The sequence below is a fragment of the Chlorocebus sabaeus genome, chromosome 7 (assembly GCF_047675955.1).
Source record: "Chlorocebus sabaeus isolate Y175 chromosome 7, mChlSab1.0.hap1, whole genome shotgun sequence".
Lineage (NCBI taxonomy): Eukaryota > Metazoa > Chordata > Mammalia > Primates > Cercopithecidae > Chlorocebus > Chlorocebus sabaeus.
Genome location: NC_132910.1, coordinates 34,179,847 through 34,194,652, shown reverse-complemented (window position 1 = coordinate 34,194,652; position 14,806 = coordinate 34,179,847). Strand labels below are relative to the sequence as shown.

The following is a 14,806-nucleotide window of genomic DNA, read 5'->3' as shown; positions in this document are numbered from 1 at the left end:
GGCCCTTTCATGCAGTCAGTATTTAAATTTTTTTTTCCCTCTCTTGAAATCCTGGAAATGATTCCTAACAAGGGTTAATCTAAAAATCAGCAGGTTTTGGTCAACATAATGGCGCCCCTTCTTTTTTTTTTTTTTTTTGAGACGGAGTCTCGCTCTGTCGCCCAGGCTGGAGTGCAGTGGCTGGATCTCAGCTCACTGCAAGCTCCGCCTCCCGGGTTCCGGTCATTCTCCTGCCTCAGCCTCCCGAGTAGCCGGGACTACAGGCGCCCGCCACCTCGCCCGGCTAGTTTTTTGTATTTTTTAGTAGAGACGGGGTTTCACCCTGTTAGCCAGGATGGTCTCGATCTCCTGACCTCGTGATCCGCCCGCCTCGGCCTCCCAAAGTGCTGGGATTACAGGCTTGAGCCACCGCGCCCGGCCGGTAATGGCGCCCCTTCTAACTCACATTCATGGAATATGCAAGCTGGAAGTAAGAGTAGAAACTAGTTCTGCTTCTCAGGTAAGGAAATCTGTGCCCAGAGAGTTGGGCTGGGTTCCAGCCAGTTAAAACTAGAACTCAGAGCTGCGGTCCTGAGCCCTTTTCCTTCTGCCGCCTGCCCGCAAGTGCGGTCACACCTGCTTCAGACACTTCCAGCTCAATCTTCCCTCCATTTTCTGTGCAACTAGGGTCCTCTCTGGAGAGTTCGTAAACCATCAGCTTTAGGACAGAAGTGGGCAGACACAAATCTTTCACAGGTTAATTTTCCTTGGAACGTTCTGGGTGATTTTTTGTAAAGCCCGATTCTCAATGGTGTTGATTTCAAGGTAGTGTTCCTCACTGGGAGCTAAGGAGACGGTGCAGAAGTGCGCTCATTAGCTAGAATTGACCATAAACAGAGTGGCGCGGCTGATGGGCCGAGCGGGTTGGCAGGGCACCGATGGCAGCGAACTGGCCTAAATCATCTGTGCATCACCTAACAAGCACCAACTGAGCACTTACAGTGTGTCTGGGTCATCCAGAGCTGCCTAATTCAGAACCAGCAGCTGCCCTCCAACCCTCCCCTGGCCTGAGGAGCCCTCCTAACTAGCAGACTCAGGGACTTCTGATTCTCATCGTTGGCCTAGCCTTAACTAGTGTCGCGACTCCAAGTAAGTATTTAAAATTCTCCAACCCAGGTGGCCTGAGGCTTGAGAAGAAATAAAAGGCTTCTCAAAGGGATGATAGTTTCAGGAAGTTTTTTTTTTGTTTTGTTTTGTTTAATTTTGTTTTGTTTTTTTGTCAGGGGGAGGGACTGGAAAAATACCATAAAAGGCATTTTGGGGGTCACACACACACAAAAGCAGAAGCGCTGTGAGCCGCCCTGCAGGCTCCCTGTCCCGGGAGCTACCTCCCACCCGCCCCCGGGCGGAGGCGGCCAACCCCAGCCTAGTGGGCTCCCCAGTTCGGCCCAGAAGAGCCCGGCCGTGGAGGCCGAGGGGCGCCTTTCTCTTTAAGAGCCGCACGGGCGCTCCTGATTGGCTGTAGCTATGCAGGGTTTTCTTCCACTCTCCCTCGGAGCGCTCCCTCCAGCGTCACCGGTCCAGCTCCGTTTCCACAGCACCCCTCCCCGGCCGCGCGCCCTTCCCGCCCCGCGCGCGCCTCCTCTTTCTCGCCGCCGAGTTCAGCCCGGGCAGCCGTACGGGGGATACGCCAGCAACAGATGCCGGCCGCCAAGATCTGCATTCCTAGGCCACGCTAAGACCCTGGGGAAGAGTGCAGGAGTCCGGGAGAAGGGCTGGAAGGAGGGGACAGGACGTGCGGAGAATTCCCCCCTAAAAGGCAGAAGCCCCCGCCCCCACCCTCGATCTCCGCTCGGGCCGAGCGCCTGCCTGCCTGCTGCTGCTGCGGGCGCCCACCTCGCCCAGCCATGCCAGGCCCGGCCACCGACGCGGGGAAGATCCCCTTCTGCGACGCCAAGGAAGAAATCCGTGCCGGGCTCGAAAGCTCGGAGGGCGGCGGCGGCCGGGAGAGGCCAGGCGCGCGCGGACAGCGGCAGAACATCGTCTGGAGGAACGTCGTCCTGATGAGCCTGCTCCACTTGGGGGCTGTGTACTCCCTGGTGCTCATCCCCAAAGCCAAGCCGCTCACTCTGCTCTGGGGTAAGTTCCGCCGGCGCCCCCTGCGCCCCGGGCTCAGTGGCCAGGCCGCGCTGGGGCGCGCGAGGTCGCCGCTGGCCCCTCGGCTGCGGGCGGTGCGCGGCGACCCCCGGTCTCTCCTCGCCTCCCGCTGCGCGCCCCGGGCCCCCTTGGCATCCAGTTCTCCGTCCCTTGGGACGGGCAGGTGTTTTTGTCCCGGTATTTTCAACTTCCGCGCCCCCCTACCCCGTCGCGGTCTGCGTAAGGAAGCGCATTTGCCGGCTTCCCGATGGAGAGCCGAGGGGACCCGGAGTCTTGCGGCGCCACCGCTGGCGCAGAGGCGCGCGAAGGGAGAGGCTCGGCACAGGCTGAATCGGTTCTCAGTGAGAGAGGACGGGCGGGTGCTTGTTTAACCCGTGCGGTCCATGGGTCTCTCCTATCCCCGTCTCCCTCCCCCATCACCTCCGCGGGCCACGAACCTTGGGGGCTGAGATGAGGACAAGAAAGGGAGTTGGACCAGGGAGGAGAGACCCGGCACAGGATAGAATCTTGGTTTACGCGCACCAGATGGAAGATACCGGTTCCCCTCTTGCCTCTCCAAGGCCCATGTCCCTGCTCCCACCGCAATCTTCTATGCCCATTTGCAGTTCTCTGGCCTCGGAAGTTTCTCAGTGAGCAAACCGAGCCCATGGCGAGAGCGGTCTGACCCTAGCACGAAGCTCCGACTGTGGCTGTGCAGAGCCTTCTCCAAACCCTGTTACCATCTGGCCAGTGCGGGTCTGTTCCGCACCTGTGGCTCTCCTGGTACCCTCCTTCCGTACACCCCCACTCCTGCCAGTAGGGAAGGGAGCCCAGGCACCGACCACTATTCCCCTTCCCCTAGGCTCCAGGGGCTCCGTGCCCACCCTGCACGACCCCAGTCGTTGATCTTTGAACCTCTTCGCAGCCGCCCTGGCCGCAGTAACTGGTTTTGGCCTCCTTTACTGAAGCGGCAGTAGCCAGGACAAAAGGCACAGGCATTGATATGCTGAGTGAGAATTTGACGAGGTAATTCAAGATGCCCTTCCAGCTCCCGTTTCCCTGATCTCTAAGAAACACAACCTACTTTTATTTCCATAGGGGAAGAAGAAGGAAGAAAATGAGACCTCTTTCTACAAGGCTTTTTTGGCATGGTGCCAGCTGCAAATGCCTAGGTAGATAATGGGGCCACTATGGTTCCAAGCCTTCCTTTGAAACCCTGCAGTCCCTGCTCTTGGAAGCAAACCCATCCAGAAGTGGGTACCTCTTAGGGGGTGTGGCTCAGGGAGAGCACAGCAGAGTTGAGGGATGGTTAGAGAGGTAGGATCTTTCGGGATCCCTAAAGCCTTTAAAGTCTCCCCAAAGCTCTGGGAAATCTGCTGATTTATCTTTCCTTCCTTCTCTCAGTGCACCTCCTCATTTCTGTGTCCTTTTTACCATCACCTTTATGTGTTGGTTTAATTCTTCAACTGACTAGACTATGAGGTTCTGCTGTTGCTTCATGAACACTCCCACGCTGCCAACCAAAGCCCTTATTGCCCAGAGTTCTCCAGCAAGCGCCCCCCCCCCCCTCCCGCAGGGCTGGGCTTGGTCCTCAGAGCCCGGCGGCCTCTAGGGGATTGAGGCTTATCTTTAATAGCTGTGGTGTTCAGAGAGTGCTCAGGGAACAGTGAGCACTTAAAATATTATCTTACATGCCTAGGGCTCATAGGCTCCACTCCTTACAGCCTCTGAGCCCCAAGACCCTGGCATGGGTCCAGGAGCCACAAGGACAAGGCCCTTCTCTCCAAGTTTGCCAGGTCACCCCTTTCCAGACGGCACTCTGTGGTGAAGATAGTACCTTTGTTCTGAAAGACTGTGGCTTAGAGGACACCTCCCAGGCCCAGGTCTCCTCTAGCTTCCTTAGAGAAGTTAACAAACTGAAGGAATCCGGTTTCCCCTTTGTGATGCATGTCCCAAACCCCATCCCATACCTCCCTGGATAAATTCTGCCTTTGCTTCATCTGCTATTTCCTAAGTCTTTTTTTTTTTTTTTTTTTTTTTTTTTTTTGAGACAGATTCTTGCTCTGTTGCCCAGGCTGGAGTACAGTGATGCGATCTCGGCTCACTGCAAGCTCCCCCTCCTGGGTTCACGCCATTCTCCTGCCTCAGCCTCCCAAGTAGCTGGGACTACAGGCGCCTGCCACCACACCCGGCTAATTTTTTGTATTTTTAGTACAGACAGGGTTTCACCATGTTAGCCAGGATGGTCTTGATCTCCTAACCTCGTGATCCGCCCTCCTTGGCCTCCCAAACTGCTGGGATTACAGGCGTGAGCCACTGTGCCCAGCCCCTAAGTCTTAATTCTCTCCCCACCTTCATTGCCTCCCTAAAAAAAAAGAAAAATAGCAGACAATGGTAGATATTAGAGTTTTAAGGTCCAAAATTGTGACTTAGAAACATTCCAAACAATGAGTCTTATCTGATGAATAGCTACTGCTTCTGCTGCCCTTTTTTTTTTTTTTTTTTTTTTTTTTTTTTTTTTTTTTTCGGTGAGACAGGGTCTTGCTGGAGTGCAGTGGCACGATCATAGCTCACTGCAGTCTCAGTCTCCTGGGCTCAAGCAATGCTCCCACTGCAGCCTCCCAAGTAGCTGGGACTACAGATGTGCACCACCACACCTGGCTATTTTATTTTTCTTTTTTTTTTTGTAGCAATGGGGTCTCACCACGTTGCCCAGGCCGGTCTTGAATTCCTGGGCTCAAGCAGTCCTCCCAAAGTACTGGGATTACAGGCGTGAGCCACTGTACCCAGTCTCATGAATAGCTCTGAGGGAAGAAATGAGGGACAATCAGAGACCAGCTAAGATCAGCTGTGCTCATGGCTAGGCTACATAGGGTAAGCAGAGGGACTAGGCAGACGACTGACTCAGGGTTATTTTCAGTGAAAGCCCTGGTGCCTTGATCCACAAATGTCCACCACACTGAAGGCCCTTTTTCATCACCTCCCTACCAGTTATGTGTAGCATTAGGGCCAAGCTCATGCCCTGGTGGTCTGCTCATGCACTTGAAGGACCTGACTTGTAGAGGAAAAAGGTCAGCCTGTCCATTGCTTGCCACCCCCCACACCAGATGAGGTTGCGCTGGAAAGGGGAGGCCTCTATGCAGTGCACCCAGCAGGGGATGTGTTGGATGTGCAGTGTGCGGAGAGTAATTCGCGTGGTGGTAAAATGTCATCCGTGAAAGAGCCATCAAATTGTTAGTTCATCAAGTTGTTAGTTCTCCCTGGGGCCAGAGCCTGTTGTTTTCCTTTTTTATCCTTTTCGTTTTATGAGTGGGCAGGCGGTCAGAACAGAATGCTCTTGGTGCCCGTAGGTCCTCAGCAATGAGTTCATGACTTTCAAGGACAGAAAACCTGCATCTGAAGGCTTGAGCTCACAAAAATGCCTGCTTGAGAGTTTCTTGCCAAAGGGACAGTTAGTCAATGCCCTGAATCCCAAGATGGGTAGAGCAGGGAGTGATGCCTTGCAGTTACCATGTGGAGGGGTGAGTCCTGGCGCTGCTTCGCAGTGGAGCCTCCCCTGATGGCCTCCAGACATCTGGCTGTTGCCTCCCAGAAGCATCAGGGCCTTTTCTGTTTTTTCCCTAAATGTCATCCGAGTCCCCTAAATGTGTCCCATAGTGACATCATGACTATTTTCCTCATGTGGTAATTTCAGTGACAGCACCAGGCATGCAAAGCAGTAATTTTCTGTTTCCTTTGATAGATCAGCAATCCTTCTATCCTGTCTTGGGACAAACGTGACCATTGTTAAGGCAGATATAGGGTTCTCTGGTGCCCTGCTGGATTCTTGGAGCATCTGCACCATCCTATGTGGGATTCAGTATATGCCAAGGAAGCTGAGAAGTGGTGGAGATGAACAAGGCAGTGTGGGGTGATGGGGTGGTCAGTAGAAGCTGGGGCTTGGAAGGCGCTGGTCCACCAGTCACATTCTGAAATGTGCCCAAAGATGAGCTGTCTTCCGTTGGGCATCAGGTAAGCTGTATCTGGTCCTGATGTCTTCACTGGGTTGTGCTTCTTTTCCATCAAGTCCCTCAGGTTGTTGAGGAGCCCCAAGAATGCATGGTCATGGACTTCTGTCTTGCCCCAAGGTTTTCTAGAGTAAGCAAGGCTCAGTAGACAGGCAGATCTGAATGTGAATCCCTGCTCTTCTACTTACTTATCAGGTGAATGGCCTTGGACAAATTTATATCTCTGAAGCAGTTTTCTCACCTTTAAAATGGATATGTTAATACTGTTTGTTCCTAAAGTTGTGAAAATCAAATTAGATGATGTGTGTAAATCACTGAGCACAGTGCCTGGCTCTTGGTTGGTGTTAATTATTCACTGTCATTATTATTGGTCCTAATACTGGCCCTTTTTCTTCAGCAGAAGAAAAAAAACTCTTCCAGCAGCACAATAAATTCCACAACGCTGGCATAGAACTTGGCTTCACTGCCTCTCTTGCATAGAAAAGATAGATTTGGCCTTGGAAATAAGGGCTCTTTCTCAACGTTCCAAAGAGAGATGAACACAAATCCCTTCTGTACTTCCTCCCTCCTTCATGCCCTTCTCTTTCATTCCATCTTCCTCCTATTTTCCTCCAAAAGATCATTGTTTTGTAGCTGGGATCTTTCTGTTCAGCTGACAACTCAGCTGGTCTTTAGCATTTTCTTTGGGATTTTTGAGCACAGCCAGTTACAATTGCTACAGAAACAGGGCCACATCATTTCTCTGAATCTCTTAGAGTCTCAGTTTTGACTTGTTTTTCTCCCTCCCTCTTCCTTTGACTCATCATTTTAAAAAATCTTTAATGCTCAATTAAACTACTAAAAATCTAAGAAAAGTGAATGACTCTTCCTTTCAAACCCTGTAATTCCAAGCCCATTGTTGTTACAACTCTTGCATTTTTAACAAATGGGCAAGCATTAAGAGCCTTACCCAAGCCTGGACTGCAGCTAGACCGCAGAGAATAGAGTGTGCTTTTGCTAATAGTCCCAACAAGTATGAACATAGATTGAGGTTAACATTATTGACTCAATTCTAAAACAAACAAACGGATCAAGGTCACTGCAGACGGCACTGTGACCATGAAATGAGAGAGCTGCAGAGTAGAAACTGGTGCAAAGCCTGACATTGCTAAGTTCAACTTCAGACTCATTTCTTTACAGTTTGTGAGCCTCAGTTTCCTCATCTGTAAAATGGATACAGTAATATTGAGTTGACAGTTATTTCAGAATTGGGGCATACGTATTTTCTTTGAGACAAGGTCTTGCTGTGTCACTTAGGTTGGAGGGCAGCGGTGCCATCATGGCTCACTGCAGCCTCAACCTCCTGGGTTCAAGTGATCCTCCCACCTCAGCCTCCCAAGTAGCCAGGGCTAGAAATGTGTGCCACTGCACCCAGCATTTTTTTTTTTTTGTAGAGATGGGGTCTCACTATGTTGCCAGTGCTGGTCTTGAACTCCTGGGCCCCAGCGATCCTCCTGCCTTGGCCTCCCAAAGTGCTGGGATTACAGGCATGAGCCACTGTGCCTGGATAGGGCATATGCTAAAGGGCTTGCTAAAGAGTAGACGTTCAATGCTATCTACTATTATTACCTCCCAAGGTAGGGGCCTGGTCATGAAACCTGCACTGGCTTACTGGTCTGTCTCGGACTTGGAGTACTTGTGACTCAAATGTAAGGCACAGCATTTTTTTTTTTCGAGATGGAGTTTGGTTCTTGTTGCCCAGGCTGGAGTGCAAGTGCAGTGGCGTGATCTCAGCTCACTGTAACCTCTGCCTTCCGGGTTCAAGCGATTCTCCTGCCTCAACCTCCCCAGTAGCTGGGATTACAGGCATGCACCGCAATGCCTGGCCAATTTTGTATTTTTAGTAGAGACAGGGTTTCTTCATGTTGGTCAGGCTGGTCTGAAACTCCCAACCTCAGGTGACTGACACTCCTGGGCCTACCAAAGTGCTGGGATTACAGGCATGAGCCACTGTGCCTGGCCAGGCACAACTTTTAAATCCAAATATTTAATCATGGCCTTGCTATATTTTAGTTTTCACCTTACCTAGTTTTGTAAAATTATAAAATTATAATAGTTGCTTGGAAAAAGTCAGTGATAGATTTGCAAAAGGGTGACACAGCAGGGGTTTTTTTTTGTTTGTTTGTTTTGTTTTTGTTTTGCTGTTGTTGTTTTAAGGATCTATAAAAGTGTCTTTGAGTAGCATTTTTTTTTTTTCACTGAACATTTATTTTGAAATTCTGTATTCTCTGGAACGCAGTCTACCCATTCCTTTGTCCCATGTTTCTTTGGAAGTGCTACAACCTTGGGTGTAATAAGAGTACAACCAGCATTAGGCTGTACCTGGAATCAAATGAAACAGTGCAGTAAGTAGCTTGCCTGGAAGTCGGCACAGAGTAAATGTTAGCCTTCCTTTTCCATCCACACATTTCCTTAGTGTTTCTCTTCGCTCATTCCCTCTGTTCAGCTCTCTTCCTTTGGAGGGCGAGGCAGTCTAGCCAGCCCACTGGATAAAGAAAGCTCCGTGGTTATCAGGAAGCCCTGGTCCTGGGTAAAGGCAGGTTTTTGTTTTTGTTTTTGTTTTTTCCCCCAATTGTATTTCCCCTGACAATGGATTGGTGGCCACAACAACAGGTACCAGCTGTTTTCCCTCACAAATGCCTGTTGTTTGTTCATTACATGTGTGAATGGCCACAAGAGAGATCCTCACAGTCATGCATGCAGGCACATATTCATTCATCCACTAATCTTTTTTTCTTTTTTTTTTTTGAGACGGAGTCTTGCTGTGTCGCCTAGGCTGGAGTGCAGTGGCGCGATCTTGGCTCACTGCAACCTCCGCCTCCCGGGTTCAAGCGATTCTCCTGCCTCAGCCTCCTGAGTAGTTGGGACTACAGGTGCATGCCACCACACCAGGCTAATTTTTGTATTTTTAGTAGAGATGGGGTTTCACTGTGTTGGCCAGGATGGTCTCAGTCTCCTGACCTCATGATCCACCCGCCTTGGCCTCCCAAAGTGCTGGGATTATGGGCGTGAGCTACCACGCCCAGCCCACTAATCATTTTTTACATTCCAATGATTGTCAGAAATAGTGGCACATCAGAATCACTTGGGTAGCTTTTAAAATTATCAGAAGCCTGGGCCTTTCTTTACCTAGGCCTGATGAATTGGAATGTCTAAAAGAGATGCCCTGGCTTTTTCTTTATTTTAAGCTATTCAGGTGTTTCTAATGCACAGCAGGCTGAGAACCATTATTCAATTTCCTTATTCAACAATATTTATTACTTATTACCTGCCAAGTGCTGGCACCATCCTTGACTTCATGGCATGTACAGGCCAGTTGGAGAAACAGGTGCACAGGTGACACCCCTCAAGGCACCATCCATACCGGGCACCATCCATACTCGGGTGCTATGGGACCAAGAAGCAGTGCCAGCTTAGGGGGAATTGGGAGGCTCCCCAAAGGCAGGAGCCAAGTGGAGCCTGGCAGGTACAGGGATGGTTGTGGAGAGGCTGGGTGAGCTGGCATCACAGCCTGAGCAAAGGTCCCAAGGAAAGAGAGACAGGGCAGGGCAGCTCAAGAACTCAGTTGTTCAGCATGGCTGGTGAGTAGAGTGGAGAGAGAGGAACATGACGTGGAGAGGGAGACGCGCTGGAGGTCTCTGCTCAGTGGTGAGAAGATTCAGCAGACCTCATCTGGTTTGTGGAAAGAGAGGCTGCCCAGAGCTCCCTGCAGCCTTCCCACCGGCTCTCACCTCCTCCTCTCAGCCCATTGCACGTACCCATGATTTCTAGTGTGGAGGAACAGTCTCAAGCCCAATTTCTAGACCAGCACTTGTCGGTGGGATATGTGAAGTTATTCAGGAAAGACGCTGGGACAAACATGTCATTGGGTGCGAGTGTCCCTGACTCTTAAGTAGGCTTGAAGTGGGGCTGGGTGCCTGCCTTAGGCTGCATGGAGCTGAGGGGAGGCTTGGAATAAAATCTCAGTTGGGCATTTGATTTCACAGACTCAGACTCAGTCCTGGGGGAAAAATTACTAACAAACAAATACACTAACAACAACAACAAAAACCCCTAAGGCTATCACAAACTCAGACCAAACCCAGAGCCCGTCCTCCTTCCCCTTCCTTCCTTTATCCTGTACTCTTTCTCCTGTTTCTAAAAGGTACATGTGTGGACAGGGGGCTGTTCCCATTCCCCCTCATTCTTTCTTTGAAACTACCTTTTTAGCAGCTGATTCCCACGACCCACGTTCCAGGGAAGAAGGATCTGTCCTCCTCCATCTCGCTCCCCATTTTTGCAGGTGTTGGGGCTACTGCAGGGCCTGCTGCTTACTAGGAAGGTTGGAGGACTCTGTGGGTCTTGGCACGTTGCTGGTTTCTCTCTGGAGACATTCCAGAGCTTTAGAACAAACATGCAGACAGTCTTACAGCTGCAGTTGCCTGAGCCTTAAGGGCCTTGCTACTCAAAGTGTGGTCCTTGGACCACCAGCATCAGCATCACCTGGGAGCTTGTTAGAGAAAACAAATCCCAGACCTCACCGACCCCACAGAATCACTATCTGCATTTTAACGATATCTCCAGGTGATTCATCTGCACACGAGTTCAATCACAGGCTGACCATTTAGAGAAGCTGGACTTGAGTGGGATTTTGCAGTTTTTCCTTTTGATGGCCTCCTCCCCTTTGCTTCCCCTCCTACCCTTCTGACTCCTTGTAGCTTATTTTAGAACATGTCAGCATCCTGCTTCTCTGTCAACAAAAGGCTGTTGTTAAAATATTTCAGCCAGCAGCAGCAATGTTTAATTCATGGACTAGAAAATTAATTTTATTTTCACGAATAGAGCTGAGGAAAAATAGCAAGGAGACTGTGCATGGCCCTTGGGAATCCAGCTTGTCTATTTAACAGATGAACGGGCAACAGTGGGGAGGCCTGAGGGGAGGGCTGCCTTCTGCAAACTTGTGTAGCAAATTGTATTAGGATGCTTTTAGCTGCAGGTATCACAAAATTCAGCTTCAGATGGCTTAAAAGGAAAATTTCTAATTTCACTGATAAAAAATCTTGAGATAGGGCACTTTTAGGATGACCCAGCAATGCCATCAAATAGCCAGTTTGTTTTCGCCATGGTCGCTTGTCGCATTCAGTTTTCCTCATGGTTACAAGGTGGCTGCCAGAGTTCCGGGCAGCACATGGAGTTATAACAACGTCCTATGGAAGGAGATAGAGGCGGCCCCTTCCTGAAGTTTCATTTTATCAGAGACAGAATCTTTCCTGGTTACCTCACAGCTGATCCTCACAGCTGGTGTCCTCTTAAATCTCACTTGTGGCCGGGCACAATGGCTCATGCCTGAAATCCCACCACTTTGGGAGACAGAGATGGGTGGATCACTTGAGGCCAGGAGTTCCAGACCAGCCTGGCCAATATAACGAAACCCCATCTCTACTAAAAATACAAAAATTAGCTGGGAGTGATCATGAACACTTGTAATCCCAGTTACTCGGGAGGCTAAGGCACGAGAATTGCTTGAACCCAGGAGGCAGAGGTTACAGTGAGCCGAGATCATGCCACTGCACTCCAGCCTGAGTGACGGAGCAAGACTGTCAAAAAAAGATTTTTTAAAAAAAGTCTCACTTGTAGGATTGTGTCATGTGTCCCTTGTTAAACCAATTATTGGGAAGGGGATGGGTTACTATGGGTGGTTCAGCCTGATCAGGGTTGGACACTTTCTTCATCTGTTCAGGATACTATAACAGAATACCACAAACTGGGTGGCTTTTAAACAGAAGAAATTTATTTCTGAGTTCTGGAGGCTGGGAAGTCCACAAACAATGCATCAGTAGATTGGTGTCTGGTAAGGACCCACTTCCTTATTCATATATGGTGCCTTCTTGCTGTGTCTTCACATGGCAAAAGGGGTGAAGGGTCTCTTCTCTCTCCAGCCTTTTAAAAAGGATTGATTGACTGGTTGATTGATTGACAGCGTCTTGTTCTGTGGCCTAGGCTGGAGTACCGTGGTGTACTCACAGCTCACTCTAACCGCAAACTCCTGGAATCAAGGGATCCTCCTACCCCAGCCTCCCAAGTAGCTAGGACTACAGGGGCACACTACCATACCTGGTTAATTTTTTACGTTATTATTTTTGTAGAGAATGGGGGTCTTTTTATGTTGTCCAGGCTGGTCTCAAACTCCTAGCCTCAAGTGATCCTTCCACTTCAGCCTCCCAAAGTGTTCGACTTACAGGCATGAGTCACTGAGTCTAGCTCACCAGCCTTTTCTTCGTGCCTTAGAGGGCGCTAATCCCATTCCTGATGGTTTCATCTTCATGACCTAATCACCTCCCCAAAGCCCCACCTCCTAATACCACTACCTTGAAGGTAAGGATTTCAACATAGGAATTTTGGAGGGAAGACAAATATTCAGACCATAGCAGCCACGGAGTCACATGAGGCTAGGGCAAAAGAGCCAAACAAAACAGAGGCTCTGGCTTGAAGGAAGCGGAGGGCGTGGCTGTTGTGACAGCCAACACCTCTTCTCCATGGCCTTCCTTGGTGTTGCCTCCATTCCCTGGAAAGGTCTGGCTTCTGTGTTTTACATTTCAGTGTGCTCTTCTCAGTACAGTGGTAGGTTACTCTGGGCACAGGGAATTTTTAAACACCCTTGTAAGAGGGTTCCTGGAACTGAATTAGAAAAAGAAAAAAAAAAAAAAAGAGGGAAAACCAGTGACTTAGAATGGGTTCTTTACCAAGGTTCTCCATGGTGACATACTTTCCCCAGACTGATTGTTTTCTTGGTTGGTCATTTTCCACATCTTTCAAGTGACAAAGAATCTCACTGATGAAGTCACAACCAGATTTCTGTTCTCTTGCCTCAGATTTTGCTTAAAAAGGGAGTATTTATAAGGCCAGCGCATCCTCACTTAACCTCACACAGCAGGTACTTTTTATTTGCACAAACAATCTAGGAACAAAGATCTTGCTTAGGAGGAGGGTGCTAACTGTGTGAAACAAAACAATAGCTTTTGGCTGGAGAGGATGGAAAACCTTATTTTAAAGGGCAGATGTCAGAAAAAATGTGTAGAGTGGGACTGTGGCATAGCCATTGTGTAAAACCTTTCAGTCAAACAAAGCATGTAAAGTGCCTACTTAAGGTAATGCTTGATCTGTGTTGCTCCTGGTGGCTGTTGGGTCTTCTGGGGTGGAAGTTTTTGAAGATTGCCTTTTTTTTTTTTTTTTTTTAAGGTGAAGTCTCGCTCTTGTCCCCCACACTGGAATGCAATGGTGTGATCTCGGTTCACTGCAACCTCCACCTTCTGGGTTCAAGTGATTCTACTGCCTCAGCCTCCCCAGTAACTGGGACTACAGGCATGCACCACCAAGCCTGGCTAATTTTTGTATTTTTAGTAGAGATGGGGTTTCACCTTGTTGGCCAGGCTGGTCTCGATCTCCTGACCTCAGGTGATCCACCTGCCTCGGCCTCCCAAAGTGCTGGGATTACAAGCGTGAGCCACTGCGCCTGGCCAAAGATTGCCTCTTAAATAGAGAAAAAAATCAAATGTCAATGAGCTTGAAAATGAAACAAGACATGAATAGAGTTTAGAAATCAGGTTTAAATTTATTTTTTTCCCGTATCACTGCCTATTCTATGAACATTGTCACACACTTGCTATTTGGGCTGTGTTGGTTTTAGCTTGGTTCTCTGAAGAGACAATGGCTTACAAATGCAGCCTATGTCCTAAGTTGGAAAGGCCATCTCTAACAGCACCCTCCTCTTTAACATCAAAAGCATTTATTAAGCAAGTATTTAATTACTTACAGCCTGGGGCACCCATTGTGTAAGAAAACAAAGATCAGGTCTCTACCCTTCTCCCTTTCATAACTGAAAGGAACAGCTGTAATTTCCCCCAATACCCTAACCAACTTACTGTTCTTTAGGCAGAGGTAGATAATGGAAAATATTCTTACTTTCTTTCTTTTTTTTTTTTTTTTTTTTTTTTTTTGAGACGGAGTCTCGCTCTGTCGCCCAGTTTGGAGTGCAGTGGCGCAATCTCGGCTCACTGCAAGCTCCGCCTCCCGGGTTCACGCCATTCTCCTGCCTCAGCCTCCCGGGGAGCTGGGACTACAGGCGCCCGCCACTGCGCCCGGCTAATTTTTTCTATTTTTAGTAGAGACGGGGTTTCACCATGGTCTCGATCTCCTAACCTTGTGATCCGCCCGCCTCGGCCTCCCAAAGTGCTGGGATTACAGGCATGAGCCACCGCGCCCGGCCATATTCTTACTTTCAAACTTCCATGCATGAAGTTAGAAATGAATTTCTAAAATGTAATTGTCCCGTGGAGTAGTTTATCAACCCACTCCTCTAATAGGTTCATAAGAAGCTTTTGCAGATGGTTACAATAAAGCTCATCTCTATTCTCAGCCTATGACTCACTTGAGTGTCCCCAGAAACATTCGTTTTGCCCTGGAGTCTCTATTAGCCAAAGGAGATATTTATTAGTAAGTGTGAATAATGCACACATATCTCCCCCCTTTCACCTCTCACCCCCAAATCCATTGTTTGGCTCTGTAGCAATTGAAAAGTGGGTGAGTCATTAGCATTTTTTAGCTATCCTCAAGTTACTTTAGACTCTGTAGAGGGAGAAAAAATAATTTTCTCTCCACTCTTTGTC

At 49.1% G+C, this 14,806-nt stretch overlaps 1 protein-coding gene across 1 annotated transcript in view; it reads left to right on the top strand.

Annotated features, from left to right (window-relative positions):
- Nucleotides 1-1,536: 1,536 nt before the first annotated feature.
- Nucleotides 1,537-14,806, top strand: part of SCD5 (stearoyl-CoA desaturase 5) — a 177,138-nt gene continuing 163,868 nt past the window's right edge. The window contains exon 1 of the mRNA XM_007999058.3: nucleotides 1,537-2,118. Coding sequence (XP_007997249.2) covers nucleotides 1,887-2,118 — 232 coding nt within the window. The 5' untranslated portion in view covers nucleotides 1,537-1,886. The remainder of the gene's footprint in view (nucleotides 2,119-14,806) is intronic.